Source organism: Vulpes lagopus, chromosome 6, assembly GCF_018345385.1.
Source record: "Vulpes lagopus strain Blue_001 chromosome 6, ASM1834538v1, whole genome shotgun sequence".
Lineage (NCBI taxonomy): Eukaryota > Metazoa > Chordata > Mammalia > Carnivora > Canidae > Vulpes > Vulpes lagopus.
Genome location: NC_054829.1, coordinates 2,297,253 through 2,323,568, shown reverse-complemented (window position 1 = coordinate 2,323,568; position 26,316 = coordinate 2,297,253). Strand labels below are relative to the sequence as shown.

General features: G+C 53.5%; 1 protein-coding gene and 1 non-coding gene across 5 annotated transcripts; both read right to left on the bottom strand.

The window, feature by feature from the left end:
* On the bottom strand, positions 1-22,305 carry LOC121493928. Of its 4 annotated transcripts, XR_005988590.1 has the most exons (14): positions 22,063-22,305; positions 20,164-20,475; positions 16,606-17,197; positions 15,970-16,090; positions 14,199-14,291; positions 13,194-13,294; positions 11,716-11,808; positions 10,493-10,625; positions 8,902-9,015; positions 8,513-8,668; positions 8,074-8,198; positions 7,425-7,517; positions 4,394-4,978; positions 1-3,026 (listed from the first exon to the last, which is right to left on the bottom strand). XR_005988590.1 is itself a non-coding variant. In XM_041760280.1 (13 exons), the coding sequence occupies exons 2-12, from the start codon at positions 20,390-20,392 to the stop codon at positions 7,442-7,444; spliced, it is 1,833 nt and encodes a 610-aa protein (XP_041616214.1). In that variant the 5' UTR covers positions 20,393-20,475; positions 22,063-22,305; the 3' UTR covers positions 4,088-4,978; positions 7,425-7,441. The 4 variants fall into 4 exon arrangements, 3 of the variants coding, with proteins under 3 accessions (XP_041616214.1, XP_041616216.1, XP_041616215.1); XM_041760280.1 differs by lacking the exon at positions 1-3,026 and having other exon boundaries at positions 4,088-4,978; XM_041760282.1 differs by lacking the exon at positions 1-3,026 and having other exon boundaries at positions 4,088-4,978; positions 7,431-7,517.
* LOC121494001 lies at positions 21,701-21,807 on the bottom strand. The gene has a single exon (XR_005988649.1). It is a non-coding gene; the product is annotated as a U6 spliceosomal RNA (small nuclear RNA).
* Positions 22,306-26,316: the final 4,011 nt, after the last annotated feature.

Sequence of the window (26,316 nt, the reverse complement as noted above, 5' to 3'; positions counted from 1 at the left end):
TTTATTTGCTTATTTATTTTAGAGAGCGAGGGCAAGCAGGAGGGTAGGGGGAGGAGTGGAAGGGGAAGGTATTCCAAGCAGTCTCCCAGCTGAGCACGGAGCCCAGCGCCATGCAGGGCTCAATCTCAAAACGCTGAGCCCATGACCTGAGCCAAAACCAAGAGTCGGACACTTAACCCACTGCACCACCCGGGAGTCCCCAGAGAAAGGATTAGTACCAGAGAAAAAAAGAGTAAAGGGATCAATTCAGCAAGAGAACCAAACAAACCTGTTTATGCATCTGTAAGAGCTTCAAAATACACGAAGGAAAACCAAGCCACAGAGAGAACCAAACCAATCCCTGCTCCCCTCATTTCTATGCACCTTGTCACCCTCCACCCCCTCCCCAGCCGGTTTGAAGCTGCATCCGCTGGCGCCTTCTGCAACCAGGCAGCAGATCTCAACCAGGTGCCTCAGGGCTTCGGTGAAGAAGCAACCCCCACCACACCCCACCTCCCCAGAGCAGAGACTGTATTTCCTTGCTGGGCTATTTTCAATGCCAACCCTGTTTATCAGCTGGGATGCAATGAGGCCTGGCAGGGACAGGCCCAAAGAGACAGCGGGGACATGTTGCTAGGCCCCTGCCTCAGCCTAAGGCTCTGTAGACCCTCTGGAAAGGGGGAGCCTCGCTCCTGCAGGCTCACAGGGCTCACAGGGAAGGGGTGTCGAAGATTCTCAGGCTCATCCTTCCAAACATCCTCATCTGTGTCTGATGGTCGCTCTGTTCCTGTCAGCGCCCCATCTTTGATGTAAAAGACGTGACATTTTCAGCTCTGCCACCCTTAAGATCAGATCCTAGTGCGACTTCCAGCACCCATTCAAAGTGCACTGGTAAGTGGGTTCCCATGTTGGCAACTAAGGCTCGTCCCACCGGGAGCCCTCAGAATCAGCATGTGGAATGTTCCAGGGAAACTAGGCTGCTTGCCAACTGACCCTCCTTGCCTACTTGTTGAGGATTTGGGGGTGAAAGTCTGCCCCCCACCTCTGGGTTTGTCTCAGGACATCACATCCGATCTCTCCAGAACGGTCCCCCCACCAACTCTGGTGCCGGCAGACCAACAACCAAGGTCAGGACCAAGCACACCCGAGCAAGGACGAACCATGTCTACTCTGAGGGGACCAGCTTATCGGTGCGCCCGCAGGGACCAGGGGAAGCCAGCTGGGCAGGGACGGAACGTCAGAGGGTAAGGGGCATTCATTGCTGCAGGAGCATCCTCATGTGACAGGTGACTGGTGTCCAGGCAAGGCCACCCGAGACAGGTCCTAATGCGTTTCTGGAAGCTTGCCTGCATCAGTGGCCTGCTGTGAACAAGGCAGAGAGGCAGGAACTGGCCTGACATCATACAGGAGGCTCAGGGAAGGGAAAGTGTTAGAATGGACTTTTTTTTGTGACCCTGTTCCCCAAAGGGTCCCAAAGGATCCTCTCTAAGGCCACAAGAAATCCCCCATGAAGGGAGTCAGCATCTGCCCCTATAGATATTTTCAAGTTTGTGTTTTATTTCTTTGGACACAATCTGTCCACACTCCACAGTTGCTGTCTGATACACTATGTGTCTGGTACACAGTTGCTGTCTGATACACTATGTGTCTGGTACAATATCTGTGGCAGATATTGTCGCTGTCTGATACAGTTGGTGTCGGGTACAGTCACTGTCTGCTACAGTTGGTGTCTGATACAGTCAATATCTGATACAGTCAGTGTCTAATACAGTCAACGTCTGATATACCATATGTCTGGTACAGTTGGTGTCTGATATGCTATGTTCCTGACACACCGTGTGCCTGATACAGTCGGTATCTGATATAGTCACTGTCTGATATAGTTGCTGTCTGATACCCTGAGTGTCTGATACAGTCACCATCTAATGCAGTTGTTGTCTGATACAGTCAGTGAGACAGTCACTGTCTGATACAGTGTCTGATACTCTGTGTCTGATACAGTCAGTGTCTAATACAGCCAGTGTCTGGTACAATCCATGTCTGATACAGTCAGTGTTTGATACAGTCAGTGTCTGGTACAGTTGGTGTCTGATATGTCATGTGTCTGATACACCGTGTGCCTGATACAGTTGGTGTCTGGTACAGTCAGTGTCTGATACCCTGTGTGTCTGATACAGTCAGTGTCTAGTACAGTCTATGTCTGATACAGTGTCTGATACAGTCGGTGCCTGGTATAGTGTCTGGTACAGTCACTGATACAGTCGTCTGATACCGTTTATCTGATACAGTCAGCATCTAATACAGTTGTTGTGTGATACAGTCAGTGTCTGATATAGTGTCTAATACAGTCACTGTCTGATACAGTCAGTGTCTAATACAGCCAGCATCTGGTACAGTCTGTGTTTGATACAGTCAGCATCTGGTACAGTTGCCATGTGTCTGCTACACCATGTGCCTGATACAGTCGGTGTCTGGTACAGTCAGTGTCTGATATGCCATGTGTCTGATACACCATGTGCCTGATACAGTCGGTGTCTGGTACAGTCAGTGTCTGATATGCCATGTGTCTGATACACCATGTGCCTGATACAGTTGGTGTCTGGTACAGTCAGTGTCTGATACCTTGTGCATCTGTTACAGTCAGTGTCTAACACAGTGTCTGATACACCATGTGCCTGATACAGTCGGTGTCTGGTACAGTCAGTGTCTGATACCTTGTGCATCTGTTACAGTCAGTGTCTAACACAGTGTCTGATACACCGTGTGCCTGATACAGTCGGTGTCTGGTACAGTCAGTGTCTGATATGCCATGTGTCTGCTACACCATGTGACGAGAGCCAGTCTTTGCAGGCCTGTCTGCTGTCTGCAGGTCCTACTGGGTCTCACTCATGGCTCCTCTGCCCTTGTGTGCTTGCTTACTTTTATACAGAGCTCATTGTCCTGTCCTTCAGAAACTACTTGTAGGAGTGATTCGACACCCAGAATGAAGGCACTTTCCTCGGGAGACGATCAGTGTTTGCTGCTGCCCAGCCTCAGTCCAGGACAGTCTGAAATAAAACGTACGGCTTGAGTTTTTTCTTTTGTCTTTTTTTTGGGGGGTGGGGGTGGAATTGCTTGCTTACATAACGTGATTGGGATGGAAAACCCACATTCAGTGACCCTCCCCACCCAGCCCCATGCCTAGGGCCCTCTGCCCTGGGTCCCAAGGGGTGGGAGATGTGGCTGGTCCCTCGGCTGTCCCTGGGACTCTGCTGCACGCAGGCCTCGGCCGGGCATGCTGGGGCTTCCTGCTCCCTGCCAGCATGGTCCTGCGCTGCCGGGTCAGAAATGACCCCAGGAACATGGTCCTGGGCCTGAGTCAGAGAAGAGAGTGTTCCTCAGGTGTGAGAGAGGGAGAGGAAGGGCTGAGACCCACCAGGATGGCAGCTCAGGAAGGAAGCAGCCTGTCTGTTCTCTCTAGCAGGTGGTGACCCATGGGATGGATGGTCACATGGACCCATGGGAAGTCAGAGAAGGAGGGAATGAACAAGCCACTTCTTTCTTCAAACATGAGGAATGTGAGACCCTCTAAGGACTCCAGGCCAAAAAGTGTGTCCACCCCAACAAGGGACCAAGCTGTGGCCTGTGGACAAGGCCCACTGGGGCCAGGGCCAGTGGTGATCGGGGCCATAGGCCGAATCAGTCCCAAAAAACAGAGACCACACGGGCAGCATTGTGCAATAAAATCAGGCCTTGAAAAAAAATCTGGGGGCACCTGGGTGGCTCAGTGGTTGAGTGTCTGCCTTTGGCTCAGATTGTGATCCTGGGGTCCTGGGATCGAGTCCCATATCAGGCTCCCCATGGGGAACCTGCTGCTCCCTCTGCCTGTGTCTCTGCCTCTCTCTGTGTCTCTCATGAATATATAAATAAATAAAATCTTTTTTAAAAAGTCTAAACACAAAAAGACTCTTCCAACTGGAAATATTTTTTTTAAGATTTTATTTATTTGAGAGAGACAGAGAGAGAAAACAGAGAGGGAGAAACAGAAACAGAGAGGGCTCTCCACTGAGCAGAGAGCCTGATACAGGGCTCGATCCCAGGACCCTGAGATCATGACCTGAGGCTGAAGGCAGATCTTAACCAACTAAGCCACTCAAGTGCCCCCGACCTGGAAATTTAAGTTTCTTAAATTCTCTTCAACATCTCCAGGGACAAAAGAAATACAGATGCAAATTGCCTCTACTATACTATGTTAAAGTGCTATGTACCTGAGCCTAAGGAATCCGCTAAAACAGCGTTGAAGCAAGGTCTGGGTCGCAGCCTCTCTTAAATACTGATGTACAGGAACTACTCTTTCATTTTCCAGAAAAGAGAATAACGTGAAGGAGGACAAAGGGAAGAAAAAGGAGAAACGACTTGACAGCTTCTGACTCACATTAGGCAGAGGCCTGTTCATGCAGCTTGGGGTGGCAGCAAGCAAGTGTCCCCCCCACCTCCATGGGGAGGCATGGGTGACCAAGGTGACTCCAGCAAAACTGTCCCTCTGCTCACAGCTCTTTTGATACCAACTGTGGGAACTTCCACACCAGGCAAGGGTCCAACTGTTCAGTCACCAATAGGCTATGTTCGCCTTTAATTCTGATGCTACATCAGACAGTGGTTGGGGCTGCAGGAATCTTGAGGTTCTTCTGGGGTTCATGCCAGTTGTTGGCTGGGTCCTCAGTAGGGTTTCTGGCTAGAACATGAGCATGTGACCTCCCACAAGGCCTGGCCTGCCTTATTGCTTGGTGGCTGGGGTCAGGGTATTCCTTCTGACTGACGAGTCCAGACCTGAGAAGGATTGGCTTCCTCCTGGATGTCAGGCCGCCATTTATGAAGTGGCCACCTGGTGACCAGGGGCACCCAGATCCTTCTCCATAGGTGGGTGTCGGAGCCACACAACTTCCACAGCCCAAGGCTCCCTGAAGCTCGAGCTCACCTCCACCTCCATTAAGGGCAGTCAGGGAGCTGCCACCAGATCCTGTGAGGACAAAGACAAACATGGTGCTATCAAGACACTTGCCAGTGAGCAGACAAGACAGCTCTTGGCTGAAGGGAGACTGTGATGTTCATTTCAGGGAAGAAAGTAAGCAACAGACATGGAGGTCTAGGAGCCAGACCTTGGAGGAGGGGAATTTCAACAGATGGGAACAGCCCTCCAGGGAGGTGGAATAGAACAGCAAAGACTGGAGACAGTCTGTTTAAACCATATGAATGCATCATTTTTATGGGGGGAAAATGATCAAATATCAACACTTTCAGAGAAGTCCACCTACAGTCCACATGGGCAAAGAAGAGCACAGTGCAGCTAAACCAGTGGTTCTCAAAATATGTTCCATGGAATTCTAGGGCCCTGAGCCCCTTCGGGAGATCTGTGAGGTCAAAACTCTTTTCATTATACTAAACCACTGTTTTTACTTTTCACTGGGCAGACATTTATATCCATGGCCCAAAAGCATGGTGGATAAAGCTGCTGGAACCTCAGCCTGCGCCAAGGTAGTGACAGCAAATTCTACTAGTACCTTTCACCATCATGCACTCACAAAAATAATCCAGTTTCACTTTAAAATGTACTGATAAAAGAGTAAAAACAGTTACTTTTATTAAATCTCAACCGTGAGTACCCAGATGTTTAATATTCCACAGGAAGGAATGCACAGTTCATAGTTAGCCCTTCTACCACACAGAGAAAGACAGTAGCTGCCCTGCAGAAAAGCACCTGTGCAACTGTTTGAGTTACAAGCTGAACTAGCCACTTGCTCTACGGCATACCACTTTTACTTGAAAGAACGACCAATGGACAGACTATTCAGTTGTTGACAGCGGTTTCTTGAGAATGAATGGTGTGAGCTGGTGGCTTCAAAGCAAACAACAGACAGTATTTGTTACCAACAATAAAAATTTGAGCCCTCCAGCAAAAATCAGGATTTTGGAAAACTTATGTCTTCTACTATGACCCTGGGATTCCCAACAGCTACGGACTCTCCTGATAGGTTCGATGGCAGTTTTAACAATGGTGCTTTTTGGGTAAAGTGTGATAAAACATGCCAACACCTGGATCTGCATCACTGTGGACTGGTATTTGCGATGTTACAAAATCACATATTGGGTAGAAGAGCCACTCAAATGCAAGACAGACCGGCAGATTTTACTACAATGGAACATGCAGATTTCATAAAATTCATCAGGCTGATTTCAGAATCCATGTCCTAATCATTAATAAACTACCACCTGTCCAGTTTAGTTCTGTTATCAAAAAGTAATAACAACAAATACCTAAAAGAGGCTTTAAAATATACTCCCTTGTGGCGCCTGGGGGCTTAGTTGATTAGGCATCTGCCTTTGGCTCAAGTCATGATCCCAAGGTCCTGGGACTGAGCCCCTTATCGGGCTCCCTGCTCAGTGTGGAGCCTGCTTCTCCCTCCATCCCTCTCCACTGCTTATGATTTCTCTTTCTCAAATAAATAAATAAAATCTTTTTTAAAATGATAAAATAAAATACCCTCCCTTTCTCCAACACACTAACTAGTCTATAAGAGGCTGGATCTTCCTTACATGCTTCAGCCAAAACATGTCCAACAAGTTGAACACAGCAGCAGATATGAGGATGTACCTGTCTCCTAGTAAGCCAAAGATACTTGTAAAAATATAAAACAATGATACCCATATTATTAAGTTTGTTCTTATTATTTCAAGAAACACTTAATTTTTTCAATTAAAAATCATTATTTGCCATAATGTTAATATGTTATACATTTATTATTTTAAAATAAATTAATATTTCTAAATTAGTGTTATTTTTATATAAATATCAATTTATTTCCAAATCTATGTATTCACATATAAATAGCATATGTTATCATTTACTTTGTTTACAGTTATTTGATAAATACTAATTTTCTATCTTTATGGATTACTACTATTTTTTTAAAAGATTTTATCTATTTATTCATGAGAGACAGAGAGAGAGGGAGAAGCAGACTCCCTGCAGGGAGCCCGATGCAGGACTTGATCCCAGGACCCCAAGATCATGACTGGAGTCAAAGGCAGATGCTCAACCACTGAGCCACCCAGGTGCCCCGGATTACTACTTATTTTAACAAATACTGTAAATGAATTGTTACTAGATATTACTTGGATTTAATTTCTAGTAACTCTCAGATGCAATCCCATAAGCCACAGTTCTTTAATTGAGTAATTGTTCAGAGTAAAGGGATCCTGAGACCAAAATGTTTGAGAACTGCTGGCCGAGAGCACAAGGTGACGTAATGTCCTCTGAAAGCAATGGGACCATGCTCCGGCTGTGCCCCTCGACCTCGTTCCCTCCACGTCTCCCAAGTCCCTGCCCTGGCCATCCGGCCCAGGGCTGGACCCTGCCTTATCGCCTACCCTGGAGGAGTGCTCTGGAGCCTTGCAGCCTCGGTTACCTTTACCAGAGCTGGGGTCAACAGCATGAGCAGCAGCTTCCCTTGTCCTCGGTCTCCTCCAAGAGCACAGAGCAGCATGGCTGGGCCTGGGCGCTAGGGGGTGGGAAGAGAGCTCTTGTGCACCCGTGACCACCTGGCCTGTGCACCCATGAGTGTGCACAAATGAAGTCTCAACCAGTGTTTTCCAGGATAGCTGGGACACTAGCAGATTCCCCAAGTCCCCACCCACTCTTCCCTCCAAGGACCCCTAGAGAGCCTACCAGGGAGCCCTGGGAATTCTGGGAATGGGTCAGGACAGGAGGGTCCTGACTCTAAGGATCCTGCCCAGTGAAGCCTGGGAGCAAGAGGCAGGGAGACCAGTCTCCCTTAAGACCCCGGGTGGGTGATGGTCCTACACCACCTGCAGTGTTTTGCTGGGAACTCTGGCCAAGGCCTTGCCATGACTCTTGCTCTCTGACCTGTTTCCCTCTCTGGGAAAGGGGATCACTGAGCTATGAGACTCCAACCTAGGGTTCCCGATACCTGGTAGCGACTGACCCTCCCTGCTGGGGGCCCCTCCTCTCCCCGACCTGGGCCCCTGGCAGTACCCCACCTCCGCGGCTCCCCCTCCCCCCTCTACCCACCTCCTACCCCTTATTCTCCCTCATACCTTAAATAATCTGGGAATCTGTCCCTGAAGGACGCCAGCCAGTCATCCACAGTCTCCCTGCCCTTGTTCCCTCTGAGCTGGAAGATTCCCATGATGGGTTCCTGTAGGTTGGCCAAGCCGACATCCTGCAGGGAGCAGCCAGTGGGTGAGCCCAGGCCCTGTGTTCCCAGCCTCCTCTCTCAGGAGGACCCGTTCGCCTCACCCACCTGCAGGCCCACACCCCAGGTCTACCTCAGGCCCCTCGCCCGGCCTGTACTGCTGGTCAGAGCGTGAGACATCCCTGCCCCCACCTCACAGCCTTGCCGTGAGAGCAGGTGGCCCAGCGCTGGCGGGCCTGCGTGTGGCTGGGGTGAGGAGAGCACACCTGCCCAGACGGGGGGCCAGGACACAGAACTGGAAGGCCCCCAGCCCCGGCCTTCCCCAAGAGGTCCACGCTCACCCTGTGCTTCGTGAAGACGTTGTGCAACTTCGTGGTGTCAGTGTTCACCTGAACCAAGATGTCCTCCCACTTCTTGGGCACCAGCTTCTTGAGGTGGGTGGCCAGGGCCTGGATGTACTCCCCAAAGACCACCACGTGCAAACTTCGCATGATGTTCTGCTCCCCAAAACACAAGGAGACAGAGAGGCCTGAGTGGAAGCTGTCCCAGGACATGGTCTGACTGGCCCTCGGGGGTGGGGGTGACAGGCTGTTACACGGACTTCTCTGGCACAGGCCTGTCGGGGGCTTGTCTCCCCACCACGAGGCAGATTGAAGCCCTAACTGCCAGGTTTTGGGGGTTCCTGCCTCAGCTTCTGGTCAAGGTAGTCGCCCCCAAGTGGGCCTCCTACCTCATACGTGAGAGTGGAGTACATGTTGGGACGGCCCTCCAGACTCTGCCACAAGGCCTCCAGAGCTCCAACCAGATCCTTGTCCTTCCTCACGAAGTAACCCAGGAGCAGACTCTGCAGACAGGAAGGCCAGACGTCACGGAGGCCCCGGAGCTGCCTGGTCTGGCTGTGCTCTCTGCCCCCTAGACTACTCTCCCCCAGCCTTGAGGGCCCCTCCCCTCCCTACCAGGCGCACACTTCTGGACCAGAAGGGCCCACACAGAGGGAGCCAGAGGCTTACCTGGCTATCTGTCCCAAAGCTCTGTCCACCCTCCTCCTGCTGACTCCTAGGAGTACCCCAGATTCAAACTGCAGCCCTTGACTTGAGCTCCTCCCTGGAGCCCTCCAGAGTCCTCCCAGGTCTCTCCCTCTCCCTGGGTCCCGACAGGACCGTTGCCTGGCTCCAGATCTCGATGATGCCTTCTCCCTCTGGATCAGACTCCCAAGACTCAGTTCTCAATGGACGCCAGAGGGGACAGGCAGAGGGGGCAAAGCCAGCCTACTCGGCATTTAACCAGGGGACCTAAGCAAGTCCCAGGCCCACTACACTCCAGTGTCCCATCTGCATGATGAGCCTCATCGGCATCATCTATAAAACAGGGTGCCAAGTTCGGTCCATGTGCTGTGGCTGCTGGGAGTTCTTTTTAGAGGACCCTAGGGCTCTAGATGGGCCAGAACAGAACAGAACAGAATGCTGGGACGGGGGTGAGGCAAGGCAGTATGCCGGCCATCCTGGAGGAACCTCCCTGTGTCTTCCTAGGTGCTCAAATCTCTGTGGAAAATCCAATGGCAATTGTCTCCAGAGATGGTCCCCACCGCAAAAAATGAATCACTGGATAGACCTGCAGGAATGGAGACCCACCCACCAGGACCTCCCATCTTCCACCCAGGAAGCCCCCATGAGAACAGGGCCCTGAACCCCAGATTTGAAGGGAAAACTCTCTCCTGTGGCTTCCACATCCTAGGAGGCCACCTTGCCCACTCAAGACTTGATCTGGGGCCAAGCCAGCCCCTGGGTATCCTCAGGGACCTCATCCTCCAGTGTGACAGCCGCAGTGCCAGAGAGGCAGGGACAGAGGCTCTAGGACACACTGAAGGGACCTTGCCTGCCTGGGACGCCACCAGCAGGCTCAAAGCCGGGATCTGGGGGAGGGGGAGCAGATGTCAGGCCTCTGCTGGTCTGGCAGGAGAGCTGTTTCACAGGTGGAGAAAGGAAGAGGGGATAAAGGGAGGTGCCCTCAGCGGGGAGGGAGCCAGGACAGGAGGAGAGGCCAAGTCCAGCTGCACCCACCGACCCTCCGCACCAACCCACCCTCTCCCAGCTGGCCCTGCCTGCTGCTCCAGACAAAGAACTCCGGCCTGAGGAAGGCAGAAGGCCTGACCAGGAACCTCTCCAACCAAGTCCACCACTGGGGCCCTGCCGTGTCCCACCCCAGCAAAGGCTCTGCTGGGCTGGGCAGAAGTCCAGGGAGACACAGGCAGGCGCCTCCCACCTCTGTTCTCTGGGTACAGAGAAGACCCCACACAGGGCTGGGACACTGGGGGACCTCACCTTGCACAGGGCTCTGCCCTTAAACAGGAAGTGGTCCCGGCTGTGGCTCTCGATGAGGTGGATGGTGTCTTGCACGACAGCGTCCAGATGTGCCGGCAGAATGTGTGCCCAGCTCAGCTCCTGCCACGTTTCCCTTTTGGGGCAACCAAAGTGATCCATAGGGGTGGCCCAGCGCCTTCCACAGCCCCAGGCTGCACACCAGCCACACCGGTGCCCCTCCGCGCCGTCGGGCGGCCCTCATCTCTGCTGCTGTTGCTGTCTATCCCGTCCCACTGTTTACCAGTATTTACAGACTGTTGTATCCACGTGGTTTATTTATTTATTTTTTATTTATTTATTTATGATAGTCACAGAGAGAGAGAGAGAGGCAGAGACACAGGCAGAGGGAGAAGCGGGCTCCATGCACCGGGAGCCCGATGTGGGATTCGATCCCGGGTCTCCAGGATCGCGCCCTGGGCCAAAGGCAGGCGCCAAACCGCTGCGCCACCCAGGGATCCCTCCACGTGGTTTAAAATGCAAAAGGTACAGTGGAAAACTCCCCCAGAGGCGGCCAGTGCTACCGCTGTTTCCCTAGGAAATGGGTCATACTGTACAACACATGGGTGTCCTCTCCCCTTGTCTCATGGGTGGTCAATAGGGACCGGCCACCCAGCCCGCAGCCTCCCATTGGCCTCGCCCAGAACCTGGACCACTCCAGGGGGCCGTGCCTCACACACCCTCTGGCCCCGCCCACACCGCGCCTCACCGCCCTCTGGCCCCGCCCACACCGCGCCTCACCGCCCTCCGGCCCCGCCCACACCACGCCTCACACCCTCTGGCCCCGCCCACACCACGCCTCACACCCTCTGGCCCCGCCCACGCCGCGCCTCACACTCCCTGGCCCCGCCCACACCGCGCCTCACCGCCCTCTGGCCCCGCCCACGCCGCGCCTCACACCCTCTGGCCCCGCCCACACCGCGCCTCACACCCTCTGGCCCCACCCACACCGCGCCTCACACCCCCTGGCCCCGCCCACACCGCGCCTCACCGCCCTCTGGCCCCGCCCACGCCGCGCCTCACACCCCCTGGCCCCGACAACGCCGCGCCTCACACCCTCTGGCCCCGCCCACACCGCGCCTCACACCCTCTGGCCCCGCCCACACCGCGCCTCACACCCCTTGCCCCGCCCACACCGCGCCTCGCCGCCCTCTGGCCCCGCCCACGCGCGGCCGCACCCCACGCACCTGAGGATGCAGCAGTTTGCCAGCACGTGCACCTCGGGGAGCGGCCCAGCAGTGGCGTTCTGGTGGAGGAAGTGGGTGGCCTCGGCCTCGTACCTGCAGTGCGAGGGCGGAGATAGAGCCCCTCCCGCCAGCCCCGCCCCCAGGCCCGCCGGACCCAGCCAGGCCCTCAGGCCCGGCTCCCCTCCCCACTTCGCTGCAGCTCTCTTCACAGAGTCACAAATGTGGGTGACAGTGACCGAGAGGTTGACACGGCAGAGTTTACTTGGGCCGGCTCTGTGCCAGGCCCTGCAGCCAGATGCTGCCCCACGACCTTTTCATTTACTGCGCTCCGTGATCGTTGGTGGTAAATGCTTTCAGAACCGGATGGGAGTGGTTTTTTCCTATGGTTAATGCAGTATTTGAGAGGCCCGCCCTCCCGGCCCGGCCGGCCCCCTGGGAGAGTCGGAGTGAGGCCTAGAGGAAGGGGGGGCTGGCACCCCGAGCCTGGGCTGGGCCCCTGAAGCGGCCCCAGAGCAGGGAGAGGTCAGGGACAGCCCGCTGCTTCCCAAGGCAGGAGAGAAGGGGCGCCTAAGTCTCACCTAAGTCACCTAAGTCTCACCTAAGTCTCAAGAACAAGGATCAAACTGGCTACCCAACCACATTTTCTTTTCTTTTCTTTTAAAGATTTTAGTTATTTATTAATGAGAGACACACAGAAAGAGAGAGAGAGAGGCAGAGACACAGGCAGAGGGAGAAGCAGGCTCCATGCAGGGAGCCCCATGTGGGACTGGATCCCAGGTCTCCAGGATCAGGCCCTGGGCTGAAGGCAGGCGCTAAACCGCTGAGCCACCCAGGGATCCCCCAACCACATTTAAGTATTTAAAACCTGGCTGATTTCACCTAAAAATCCACATCTCTGGTCTCTGTTAAGTAACCTGCTTAGTGTTTGCCCATTAAGGAGCCCATCCCAGGTGAACACAGCCACTCTGAAGGCCCCAGAGAAAAGAGCCTCGTGATGTGGTCTACACAGTGCGTCGTCCGAGACATGCTTGGGGCCTGAGGCACCCACGACACTGACCCTGAACCCAGCCCTAGCCAGTCAGAAAGAGGCAGGGTCCCCACCCAATCCTAGACTGGGGCAGAGCTGGGTGTGTTCCATCCTGCTGTCCAGCAGGGGAGCCACAGTCCCACTTGGTGTTTAAAGGTCAATTAATTAAAATTAAATAAAATTTAACTGTAGTCCCTCCATGGAACTAGCTTGACAGCCACACGAGGCTAGGGCCACCATGTCACATGGGACATTTCCAGAGGGAAGGTAGGAGGTGAAGCAGGCCAAACTGGGAGCACCCAAAGCCAATGCCAGAAGCTTCCCCTGCTTCGGGAACTGGCCAAACACCTGCTGGCCCATAGTTAGAAGCTTGGTTAGCACTCCAACTGGGGTTTGGTCGACCCAGTCACCCACGCCTCCTTCTCTGGGCAAGGACCACCTTTTCACTTACCTTTTCAGAAACTTTGAAAATGTTTCCAGAACCATGGATTGCACCTGGCTAGTGATAGGTGGTCCAATGGGTTGTACTGCATTAATGTTTTGTTCCAGCAGCTGTCAATCAAAATAAGTGGGCTCTCAGGGGGACCCAGGGATCAGTCACAAAGCCAGTGGACCCTAGGAGAATGTGTTCCCCCCCCAACTTTGTACCTGATACACCTGTCCTTGCAGGAAGGGCTGGAGTGCACAGGCCACCCCCCCACACCTCCCTGCCAGGCTGCCTGCTGCAGATGGCAAAGAGTAGACACCTCCCACCAGGCCCTCACTGCCCCTCCCAAGCCCACCTGTCTTGCCAGGCCTCTCTCCCTTGAGCCCTCCACTGTATCCTGCCATCAGCCAGACTGAACAACTTCCTCATCTCCACACAGGGCTGGGCTTCTCCTGTGGGCCCCGGAAGCTGCCCCAGCCCCACCTGACACTGAACAGCGCTGCTTGGGATAAAGGCATTAAGGATGCTTAAGAGCACCTCCTCTTCTCCCTCTAACCCTGAGCGGTCAAGAGAAGAAACAGAAACCCCCTGCACCGGATCCTCTAAAAGAAGAGCGCAGGCCCCAACACACACCCACTGGTGGCCTCTCCACCCCCAATGGGCTGCTCAACCCTCTCCCCGAGGTGTCCCCAGACACGGGTCTCTCTCTATGCAAGTCCTCCCTGAGGTTGGAACGGGCTTCATGAGCAGAGACATTCCAGGAGGAGGCCTCTCCCCAGAAGAGATGCCCCCCAGCCCTGTGCTAGGACGTCATCTGCCTCTGCCCACCGCCCTCAGACACTGACACTTTGATGCCCGGAGCCCCAACCTCCAGTGTGCCACTCATCCTTGCTGCACATGGGCCCCACCACCCGTCAGCCGTCACCCCCCCACCCCAATCCTTCCAGGGCCCCTCCCTTCCAAGCCGGGTGCTCAGGAAGGGCCAGGAACCCTGCATGGTGGGCTGGAAAAGTGCCGATGGGCATGTACCTGGAAGATTTCGATAAACGTCGGGCAGGAAGCCTGGGCCCATGTTTTCCATTCACAGATCAGGACATTTTCTAGTTGTTCCTCCAAGCTTTCCTGCCCAGAAAACAGTGAAAACAACTTCTATCCCCATGCTCCTCTCTGGGGCACACCAGGCCCAGCTCCAACGGAAGACAGGAGCAAAGGTGAGAACCAGAGCCGGCAAGGGGGACCATTGACCAGCAGCCTGAAATCCCCCCACCCTGACGGTCCCATTTCTGAGTAAAACCCCTCTTTCATGGCCTCCAGCCCTCCATCCATCATGGATGGCCTGTGAAGCACCTTCTAGATACACTGTCCTCCTCGATCCTGGCAGGGTGATTGCGCCCATGCCCCACACACTCATTCACCCGTAGGCACCGAGCAACTGCCACTCCTGGGCAGCCAGAGCCCTTCCATGAGGGTACCCGAGAGGGGCTCCCAGAGACCCACAGCCCCGGGGCACACAAGGGCGGTGGACTGCTGGGGACCAGGCGGCTCCAGAGAGACCTGGGGCGCCTAGGACCAATTGCTGGACAAGAACCCAAGTGTGACCTCCCCACCCGACCACGGCAGTGATAAAGGCTGCCTCTGGCAGGTTCCCTGGGGAAGCTGTCCTCCTCATCTGGACTTGCACACGGCCAGTGCAGTGCAGTCTCGGGGGGGCTCACACTGGCTGCCCATGCTCCCACCCAATTTCACTATTAGCCCAGGAGGCCTGCTGGGTCCTCGGCAGGCCTTGGCCTTCTTATCTGGAGAAGGGGATCGCGTAGAAGTGAATTCTCTCCGGCTCAGCACTCAGCACTTTCCCACTCCTACCCCGCCCCGGCCACACCCTGCCCTCCTCCTGGGTCTGGTCCAGAGAGGATCCCAACCCCACGTCCAGCTGATGCCAGCCCTCGCCTGGCACAGGTGCCCGGGGATGGAACAGCACCACTCCCACTTGGCCTCTTGACGGCACCACCGCAGTAAGGCGCGTTGTCACGTTCGTCCTGGCTGCGTGTCTGAATGGACCACTGGACACCACTGCGTGGCCCTTGACAGGTGCAGAGTGGGAGAGCAGGGAATAAGCCCTGTCTTCCTTAATTCAGCCCAGACTGCAACGCCGCAGTTTCGGGGAGAACCATGAAGGAAAGAGGGCCTCAAACCCATGTGCTCCAAGGAACCCAAAAAAGGCTCAGCGTTTATATACCAGTTACTGGAAAAATCTCAGCTAAATCGATACGGATTCTTTACCTTACTGTCATAAAGCTTAGTTTCTCAGTCTGTTAGCTAAGAATGGCCGAGAGCCTCCCTGCATCCCCAAACATCTCTTCCACAAGTCCCTAGGACGCGCGACACATCTGTGCCAAGACCTGGGGTGCCCTTATAGGAAATCACGTTTCAACCCCAATAGGAGACTGTGATGTCCCCTTGAGTCCTCACTGTGTCTGCGTGGATTAACCGCAGGCGCCCACCTGAGGCCCGCTGGCCCTGCCCCGTAGCCCCCGGTGTGGAAGATGCCGGACTGCACTCACCAGTCAAGGCAGAGACCTGTGGCCTGGTGCTCTCCCTACAGGCCCACTAGGCAGGGTTCCTCCCACCATAGAGCCTCGGCACACTCTCACCTCCCATGTGACAGTGCTCAGGGCACAGAATCAGCACACACCCCTCAGCCCCCCACCCAGGACCCACCCTAGCCCATTCCCTTGCCTGCTGTTCCCCAGATGCAGGACGGGGAGGCCGATGGGTGAGGGATACTCCTGGATCCATTTACCTGGATTAGTCCCACCAGCTTCTTCTGCATTCGGGACATCCAGGGAACAAACGTCACGGGATCTAAGAGGTGCCTGACCGTGGGCTCCTGGGAGGTGGGAGGTGCACTCACAAGTGTCTTCCTGATGGGTTGGAAGGAGCCATGAGGGGCAAAGAGCTGAGCTGGGGCTAGGGTGTGGAGGTCAGCTCGGCACTGAGGGCAGCAGACTCTAAGCTGGGTCCTGCCTCCTGCCGGCCTGTGCTGCCCTCTCCCCACCCCTGCACAGGGCCCAGTGACTGCAGAGGGCAGCCGGGCTGAGAAAGGGAGCCAGAGGCTCTATTGGTGTAGACAAGTCTCAGTGTTCTCTCTCTCTCTCTCTCTCTCTCTCTCTCTCACACACACACACACACACACACACACGCACAAAACATGCTAACACACCCACACATGCTATACAACAAACACGCCAACATACACACACACACACACGTGCGCACACGCTGTCCCCAGGACCAGCTGCATCCTCCCTTCTCCGGCCACCAGTCCCACCCCAGTGGCCCCTCCAAAGGTTCTTTGTTGACCACAGTCCTGGCCTGAGGGTCCTCACTCAGAGTGGTGGCCTCACCCAACACTGCAAGGTCCCCCAGGAGGACTCACCCTGGATCCCCAAACAACGTTATCTTGGCCCAGGAGTATAGCATGTGACAGCTTTCCCAGTTGGTGCCAAAGGAGTGCGTGAGCTCCCAGAGGCGGCTGAGGAGGACCTCCTGGAAGTGCGTCCTGTAGACCTTCCAGAGCTGGGGCCCCAACAGGCTGGCCCGCGGGGACTTCAGGCCCTGTGTCACAGTCTCTTCTAGCTTCTCCAGGTACGAGTCCACCTGGTCGCCGGGGCCCGGTGCAGGCACTCTGGCCTCCACATCATTTCTCAGCAGCTTCTCCAGCTGATTGCCCCAGGCGGCAACTCCGCCATCCTGGAGGTCACCATCCTGGAGGTCACCATCCTGGAGGTCACCATCCTCCCAGCTCTGGTGCTTCTCCTGTGTCCACTCTATGGTGCCCAGCACAGCCTGGATCTTTAGCTCCAGCTCCGGGCTGTACTCAGTGCCCTCCAGAGCCTGCTGGACCGCCTGCCACATGCTCTGGGCCACAACCTGGTACAGGGATTTGCAGTCTTGCCCTTGCTTTACCAATGTCGGGATGCTCAGGTAGGCCTCCAGGAACCGCCCATCCTGAACCAACTCGGAGAAACCTGGAAGAAAGGAACCCAAAAAGATGGCTCCGCAGGGGCCTTGGAAGAAAAGAAGCACTCCCTTCACAGAGACAGAGGTCCAGCAGAGGTAGCTGAGAATGTTCTAGAAAGAGGTTTTCCAAAGAAATGCGCGTCAGGACCACCCAGAGGGCTCACCCAAGCCCAGGCTGGAATGTGTGTTTCCAATGGGTTATGGAGTCCAGGAGATGCTAACAGTGCTGGTCCTGAAACTTCCTGCTATGCCCAGAGGGAGAGATTGGGAGGGAAGGATTCCACTTTGGATCCCAGAGGAGCCTCTGCAAGATACCCCAGCCTCTAGCTGCAAGAGACAGGGTCTAATGACACTCAAAACTGAAAGGGGGGGCACCTGAGTGGCTCAGTTGGTTAAATGTCTGCCTTCAGCTCAGGTCGTGATCCTGGAGTCCTGGGATCCAGTCTGCATCAGGCTCCCTGCTCAGTGGGGAGCCTGCTTCTCCCTCTCCTTCTGCCCCTCACCCTGTTTGTGTTCTCTCTCTCTCTCACAAATAAATAAAATATTTAAAATAAAAATAAACTGAAAGAGGAATTGGTGGGCAGGGTTGTCCAGAGCAATTGAACACCTGGATGCCAATTCTTATGGACTTGTACTTAAAAGGGCATTTTTGAACTTTAGGTTCTCCCTGAAAATTTCAAAATAAGAGGGCATTTATACTTCAAACTGGGACTCAGAGTGCCTTTCTATTGTCAAGGGTGAATGCATGTTCTCCCCTTTCCTATTCCTCCTTCCTGACAGCTGGGATGCACATGTGATGCCAGAAGCTGGGCAGCCATCTGGGGCCATGAGACAAGAACCCCATGTGGAGGATAGTGGAGGAGTACGATGGAGAGCTTCTGGGTCTCTGAGCACTGAGGAGCCCTGGACCACCTACCCAAATCTTCCATGAGAGAAGCAAGTTTTATCTTGCTTAATCTTAAGCCACTAGTTCTTTGGTCTCTCAGTGAAAGCAGCTGAACTTATAATAATACAAAGAATTGAAGAGGAGTGCAGTATGGGATGGAAATTACTTTGAACCAGAGCAGGACAGCCTTCCATGGCATGCAACTATTTAGGGATGAGAATTCCCTCCCTACTTCTCCTAGACAGCTCCTCGTGGATGGTAATTAATCAGATTAGACTTGAAACTCATAACTGTAGCCCCTGGAACCTAGATGGTTTTACCAGATGCAGGGCTTCTCGACATCATTGTCCTTCTGTCCAGAGCTGCACTGTCCAACACACCAGCCCCGAGCCACACACGGCTACTGGGCACTTGAAATGCCAAAACTGAGCTGTGCTGTCTGTGTAAACCACACACCAGATTGCAAAGACTTATCGGGGGGGACCAAAAAAAAAAAAAGAGGTACTATTTGTGGAGCACCGACACTGGTGGGGATGGATACGGCAGGCAAAGGCAGACACGGGGTGTCCACTGTCACGTCATCCACACGCCCCAGCAGGCCCATCAGGCTATGCACAGTTTGGCTGCTCCAGGCCAACTGACCATCTCCCGGCATCCCAGGCCAGCAACACATAGGGCCAGCAGAAAAAAAAAAGACCCTGAAATGACCCTGAAAAGTGACCATCCTGGCAAGGATGCCCCCATGCCACCAGGCACAGGGTTAGTGAGGACGTAGGAGGCCCTCAAAGATCCCATCACCTGTGAATCAACTGCTAAATACTTGTTCCCTCTTCAGAACCATGCCAGTCACCATCCAGATGCCAGAGATAGAAAGGCAGTGGTGACACCTCGTCCCTCCGTGACCCCATGCTCCCATTGCAATTCTGCAACTTCCCACTGACCTCAGAAACTCTGAAGCGTTTTCTCTTCAGGAAAACACTCCCTAGATTACAAAGGTACCAGCTCCCCCCAGAAAACCAGCCCCCTCCCACAAAGCCCACTAGGGACCAGAGCCTTAATAAACAGCCCAGGCCAGCCCTGCTGTTGCACTCAGGGTCACTTAGCAAGCTTTCCTGGGCACAGACACAGGCTGGGTCATGGAGACACAGACATGGCTTGGACACAGACACTCCACACACGGCTCCCTCCCCACCCCAGGCCTCTCTTCTTTCACTCTGGTAGCCCCAAAGCCTGGGCACAATCCAGCAGCCAGCTCTGCTGGCCTGCATTTTTTTTTTTAAGATTTTATTTATTTGAGAGAGAGCACACAAGCAGGGAGAGCAGCCAGAGCAGCAGGCTCTCCCAACTCCGACTCCGGGGCTCCATCCCAGGACCCTGGGATCATGACCTGAGCTGAAGGCAGATGCTTCACCGACTGAGCCACCCTACTCCGGCGCCCCTGCCAGCCTGGATTTGAAAATTGACCTTCTCACTTGCTGTGGGTCCCTGGGCAAATGACTCTACCCTCTGAACCTTGGTTTCATCAGCTTTGAGATGAGCTTTGCGTAGGAGCCCACGGTGAGTCTCACAGATGTGATGACTCCTGGCTGGTTCACTCTGCTCCCCCAGACTGTGTGAGAGACCCCCTGGGCTCAGCAGCCCACCCCAGCCCTGTGACAGCCCTTTGCATGGCAGGTGGTGGTCAACAAGCCAGTCCCATTCACCCCATTTTGGACACCCCAGCCATGGGAAGGAGGCATCTCATCACTGTGCCCGGTCACCTCCAGGCACCCAGAGCGACATCCAGGAGGGTGGCAGACAGTAAATACCGAATGAAAGGATGAATACATGAGCAAAAAAAATGAAGAAACAGGACAAAGACTCCTATCAGATATAAAGGCAAGAACCAGGGGCGCCTGGGTGGCTGAGTCGGTGAAGCGTCTGCCTTCAACTCAGGTCATGATCTCGGGGTCCTAGGATTGAGGACCACATGGGGGGCTCCATGCTCAGTGGGGAGTCTGCTCCTCTGCCCCTCCCCCAGCCCATAAATAAATAAATAAATCTTTAAAAATAAATATAAAAAATAAATAAATATGGCAAGATCCATACCTTTGGAAGTTTCTGGTGGATGAGTGACATTTTTGGGTCCTTTATTTCTGCACAGTACTCTCAGAAACCCTGTAATCTTGCTCAGCTTCGAAGAATGGCCTTTGGGCTCTTGTCTCCGGTGCCCCTGAGCCTCACTGGGCAGGAATTGTTGGAGCTCGAAACCTGCTTCTCTTCCTTCCAGCCTGGCTTTCTTCTTGCCCCAGTGGATCTTCATTTTGACACAGGCCATCTCCCTGCCTTTGTGCCTGACAGCAACCTGGCCCTAAACACACACTCTGGATCTGGCAGACTTGCAAATCATGGAATTTCCTTCTTTCTCCACCCAAGAAAAGAAACAAACAAATGAGAGTAAGCTTAAAAAAAAAAAAAAAAAGGTGTGGGGACGCTTGGGTGGTTCAGAGGTTGAGCATTTGCCTCAGCTCAGGGCTCAGGGTGTGATCCTGGGATCCAGGATGGAGTCCCTTGTCCGGCTCCCTGGTGGGAGCCTTCTCCACCCTCTGCCTATGTCTCTGCCTCTCTCTGTGTGTCTCTCATGAAGAAATAAATCTTAAAAAAAATGAGAGGAAGCTGATGACTGCATCTAAAAATATGAATATTAACACTTCTCAATTTTTCCCCAAATTTCACGGACTAGGACTTTTGGTCTGAGCAAAGATGGAAGTGGCAATCTCATTGTTCAGTCCAGGAACGTTTCCCTGACACCTTTGGTCAACCTCAGGTTAGAGCCAAGGCCGTAAAGTTAGGCACATCATGCGAACGAAGCCTATGGTCACAGTGGACCACCATCACCACCACCACCACACTCCCACCCACCACTGATTGCTGTCAAAAAGTGAGAATACACTCCTGTTCAGGTTTTTTAAAAAATCTATCATTGGGGATCCCTGGGTGGCTCAGCGGTTTGGCACCTGCCTTCGGCCCAGGACGTGATCCTAGAGACCTGGGATCGAGTCCCACATCGGGCTCCCTGCATGGAACCTGCTTCTCCCTCTGCCTGTGTCTCTGCCTCTCTCTCTGTGTGTGTCTCTCATGAATAAATAAATAAAATCTTTTAAAAAATAAAATAAAAATAATAAAAATAAAAAATCTATCATTGGGGGTGCCTCTTTGTTGGTTGAGCATCTGACTCTTGATTTTGACTCAGGTCATGATCTCAGGGCTGTGAGATCCAGCCATTTTGGGCTGCTTAAGGGTCTCTCTCTCCCTCTGCCTCTGCCCCTCCACGCCTCACCTCTCAACCTCTCTCCCTTAAAAAAAATCAGTCCTTAAAAAAAAAAAAAAATCAGTCCTTAAAGAAGAGATTACTCATGGTTGTGATTTCTTTTTTTTAAAACAGTCCTTAAAAATATGGAACGCTTTGGGGCACCTGGTGGCTCAGTCAGCTGGATATCGGACTTCGGCTCAGGTCATGATCCCGAGGTCCTGGGATCGAGCCCCGCCATCAGGCTCCCTGCTTAGCATGGAGTTGCTCCTCCCTCTGCCCCACCCCTGCTTGCACTCTCTCCCTCTCTCAAATAAATAAATCTTTTTTTTTTTTTTTAATGTGCAACGCTTCACATATTGGTGTGTCATCCTCATGCAGGGGCCGTGCTAATCTCCTCTGCATCATTCCACTTTTAGTGCACATGCTGCTGAAGTGAGAACTGGTTTTTTATTATTATTATTATTATTATTATTATTATTATTATTATTAGGGCGAAGCATACACAACATAAAATTTACCATTAATCACTCGTCAGTGTGCAGTTCAGTGGTACGGAGTCAAACCCATTAAGTAAGTGTGCAGTCGTCATCGCCGTCCATCTCCAGAACTTTTTTGTCATTCCAAACTAAAACCCTCATTCCCCCTGCCCCAGCCCCCAGCACCAACCATCCTGCTTTCTGTCCCCTGATCCTTACCGCTCTAGGGACCTTACATATGCGGAATCACGAGATATTTGTCCTTCCACGACTAGCACGATATCCTCAAGTTTCAACCACGTTGTAGCAGACTTTCCTTCCTTTTTAAGGCTGAGTAATACTCAGCGTGGAGAGACTATTCATCTGTCAGTGGACACTTGGGTTGCTTCCACCTTTTGGCTCCTGCGAATAATGCTGCTCTGGCCACAACTGGGCAAACATCTGTTCAGGCCCCTGCTTCGGTTCTTAGCTGTGGTTTCTGTCTCACTGACAAAGGTACGATCACTGCTGTGGCTTTTGCTTTTGTTTTTAAAGATGTTATTTATTCGTGAAAGACACAGAGAGAGGCAGAGACACAGGCAGAGGAAGAAGCAGGCTCCATGCAGGGAGCCCGATGCGGGACTCGATCCCAGGACACCAGGATCACGCCCTGAGCTGAAGGCAGATGCTCAACCACTGAGCCCCCCAGGCGCCCTACTGCTGTGGTTTGGAAAGCCTCTCTCTCCTTGGAAGCGCTCACTGCCCAGGCCGGTGGTTGGGATCCTTGAGCGGCTGCAGCTCCCTTCCCAGAAGGCCATGCGGGATAGTGCAACCAGTGGCATTGCCCAAACCCTGGAGCAGCTTCAGTGCGATGTGGTGTGAGGTCGGGGTCCAGTGCCATCTTTCTCCCTACGGAGAACCCGCTTGCCAGCTGTAGTCAGCAAACGGTGCCCCCTCTGCTCTGACCTGACGGGCTACCTCTGCCTTACGCTTCTAACATGGAAACGTGGATCTACCTTGACCCAGGTGGCAGTTCTTAGCCACTAGCTAAGGGGCCAAGGGGACTCACCCAGGGCCTCCCACCTGGACCCCACGTAGCCGTAGGAGTGTCCTGTCACTTCTGTAACAAATTACCACACACGTAGAGGCCTAAAGCCTGCAGGTTCTGTGTCCTACTGTTTTGGAGGCCAGAGGTCTGGCCTGGGCCTCTCTGGGCTGTGTTCCTTCCTCCCAACAGCTCTAGGAGGGAATCCATTCCATTTTCCCACCCTCCAGATGTCGCCTGCACTCCCTGGCTCACAGGCCTTTCCTCTGGTCTGGAGACCCAGCAACTGCCAGCTCACATCTGCTCTCAGCTCTGCCTCACTCTCCCCCTGCTAAGGACCCTGTAGCAACAGGTCCCCGGGCCACCCAGGCTGGGCTCCTCTGTAAGGTGGGTAGACCAGCAACCTCATCGTTGCCTGCATCCTTAGCTCCCCTTCTCCGTGGGACCAGGCACCACCTCACAGTTGTCTTTGGGGGTGCTATCCTGTCTGCTGCACACCCCCTTAGCTACGGCCTCCTCTCTCTCTCTCCTTGGCTTTACAGCATGACTTGCAGCAGCATCCTATATCTCCACACTCTCGTGGCCAAGGGCAGGCCGCCAAAGTGGTGTGTTTATTATTTTAAATTAAAGCTACTTGGGGGACCCCTGGGTGGCATGATGCCAGGATCTGGGATCGAGTCCTGCATCGGGCTTCCTGCGAGGAGCCTGCTTCTCCCTCTGCCTCTCTCTGTCTTTCATGAATAAATAAATAAATCTTAAAAAAAAAAAAAAAAAAAAAAGCTACTTGGGAAGCCATGGTTCAAGTTCCCTCAGAGCCTCCTCTGGCCCCGAGAGCAGAAAGTAAGTCTCCCACAGGAAAGTACCCAAGACCTCCTCATCACCAGAGATAGGAAATTCAGAGCCAAGACAGCTGTATACACAGTAGTGCTACTTTTTGCTAATCTCCTATCTCGGTCCCCATTCTGCTCAGAATTCCCTACGAGGCAAAGCTTCCAAACACCTGTTTTCTTTATTCTGCAAATTCCCCCACAAATTTAGTGCCTCGTTGTCTAAAAAGTATGGAAGCTTCCCATCTTGGTCACTTAGGTCTCCGTTTTATTATCAGGCTTCCGTGCACACAGAACAAAACTTTGGGTTTTTTTCTCTTGTGGATCTGTCTTGTGTTATTTAATTATCTGTCCCGCTGCAAACCTTGAGGGTAGAGAAGGGTTTTTTCTTCCCCTACAACACTCATCCCTCCAAATCCCCACCCCTACCCAGCTGGGTGAATCCCATCTTTCTTCGAACCAGGCTCCTCAGCACAATCTCACAGGCCTTGTTGTGAGGGACTCCACTCAGCATTCTAGAACAGTGCCTCGTTCCCGAGGACTACTTTGGCTTATTTGCCATTCCCTGTGTTCATTACTTCTTGCTCACAGAGACAGAAACACACACATAGCCACACTTTACTAAGGGGCACACAGTTTACGGACACACCAAGTTCTCAGGGATTTGGGCACTGCCGTAAACGCACAATACAATATCCTCCCCATGTGCTGCAAAATGGGGCTCCTGTCCCGAGCTGGGTGTTTTTCATGGGGCACCTCCTTCACTCCTTGACAGCCCTTTGAGGCAGGCCCTAAGTGAGATGCATGGGACAAGGAGATGCCCTGAGGCCTGGAGCTAGAAGGTACTGGAACCGGGATACATGCCCCATAGGGAGCCTCCATAGCCGCTCCTCCTAGAAATGCTGTTGAGGAGGGGAAGGCTCCCAGGGTATCCCTGTTTTCCTGACTCAAAGGCTTTGGGGCTATGAATGTATCCAAAATCTGGAACCAGAAAGATGTTCCACGTCTGGACTGATGTGCTTCCCCTGGTCACACACCTAGATGAGAGTACTCACAACATGTTCAGACGTAAGGGACCAACCTTGGGCGGTCACAGCTAAGTGGCCGCGGGACATGTGTCCAGCAGGATGGCTTGTGAATGCTGGCACCCCGCACACAGTTCTCTAGGAGTCCGGGATGAGCTTTGGAACAGGGCTGTCTCTAATGGGCATGGGCGGCAAGACTTTGGTGCCCTGCCTGGGTCTGGAAGCTTGGGCACCTGGAAGCTTGGGCACCTCAATTCTGGGGTGCCCCTCACCCCGCTCATCTGCAGCACAAAACAAGCAACCCTAGAAGCTGCAGAGCTTCATGAGTCTCAGGTCCAAGTGAAGGCGGTGGGCCAAGAACAAACCAATCCCTTCAGTCGAGCTTGGGGCCAACAAGAGGAGCCACCGTCTCTCTCACTAGATGCCTTGCACCGTGAACTCATGAACTCCAGGCTGACCAGCTGCTAGGAGTGAGAAGGTGGGTCTGGCAGCCTGGAGAGAAACAGCCCCGGGGATTTCCAGAGGCCCCTTCCGTCCAGGGGGGGACGGGTTTTACTTTCAGTTTTGTTAGCTCTTACTGGTTTTCTGCAGTTTCTCGGAAACCACCAGGAAATTCTCATTTATTTTGCTCAAAACACAAATTGGATGGGTTCACATGACACAAAAAAATACCCTCCTCCCTGTGGAGTTTCCAGGTTCTTAGAAGACTGCCCAGGGTCTCCCCACAGCCTGCAGCTTGCTCCTAATGCCCCCTCACCTCCACTGGGCCCCGCCCCTGAAGGGGTCCCGGCCTGAGCCAGCTGCTTGCACCTTCCTTTTTTTTAAAAAAAGATTTTATTTTATTTATTTATTCATGAGAGACACAGAGAGAGAGGCAGAGACACAGGCAGAGGGAGAAGCAGGCTCCATGCAGGGAGCACAACGCAGGACTCAATCTCGGGACCCCAGGATCACGACCTGAGCTGAAGGCAGCACTAAACCGCTAAGCCACCGGGGCTGCCGCCCTGCTTGCACCTTCCTACAGCACAAGTGAGCTCCAGACGGAGACTCTGCAGTGGCCACTGCTACACCCCAGCTTGTCACCGGCCCCACCACTCTAAGGCACCCCCCAATCCTCCAGGGCCCCTTCTCTCCCTTGGAGCCTAAATCCCAAAGCTTTCCAACTAGGTTCACCAAGCACCTCCTCCTTTTCTCGCATCAGAGGGACGGAACTAGGACCTTGGCCATCCATCCTGTGGGGCCCATGCCTGGGAAAGGGGCCCCTCCGCCCTGGGGGAGAGGCAATGTGCCAGATCCATCAAGGTTTTATTTATTTATGTTTTTAAAGATTTTATCTATTTATTCATGAGAGACACAGAGAGAGAGAGAGAGGCAGAGACACAGGCAGAGGGAGAAGCAGGCTCCGTGCAGGGACCTGATGTGGGACTCGATCCCAGGACTCTAAGATCACGCCCTGGGCCGAAGGCAGGCGCCAAACCGCTGAGCCATCCAGGGATCCCCCATCAAGGTTTTAAACGGACGTACGCTCGGACCGAGCAATTCCACAATGAAAACGTCTGATGTCCCGACAGAAAGATACGAATTCGCTCCACAAGGA

Coding starts and splice junctions, on each gene's coding strand:
- LOC121493928 (XM_041760280.1), bottom strand. CDS start 20,392: ATGGCCTGTGTCAAAATGAAGATCCACTGGGGCAAGAAGAAAGCCAGG. Junction 17,198..20,163: donor TCCACCAGAAACTTCCAAAG/GTATGGATCTTG, acceptor CCTTTCTTCCAG/GTTTCTCCGAGTTGGTTCAG. Junction 8,669..8,901: donor ACTCCACTCTCACGTATGAG/GTAGGAGGCCCA, acceptor TTTGGGGAGCAG/AACATCATGCGAAGTTTGCA.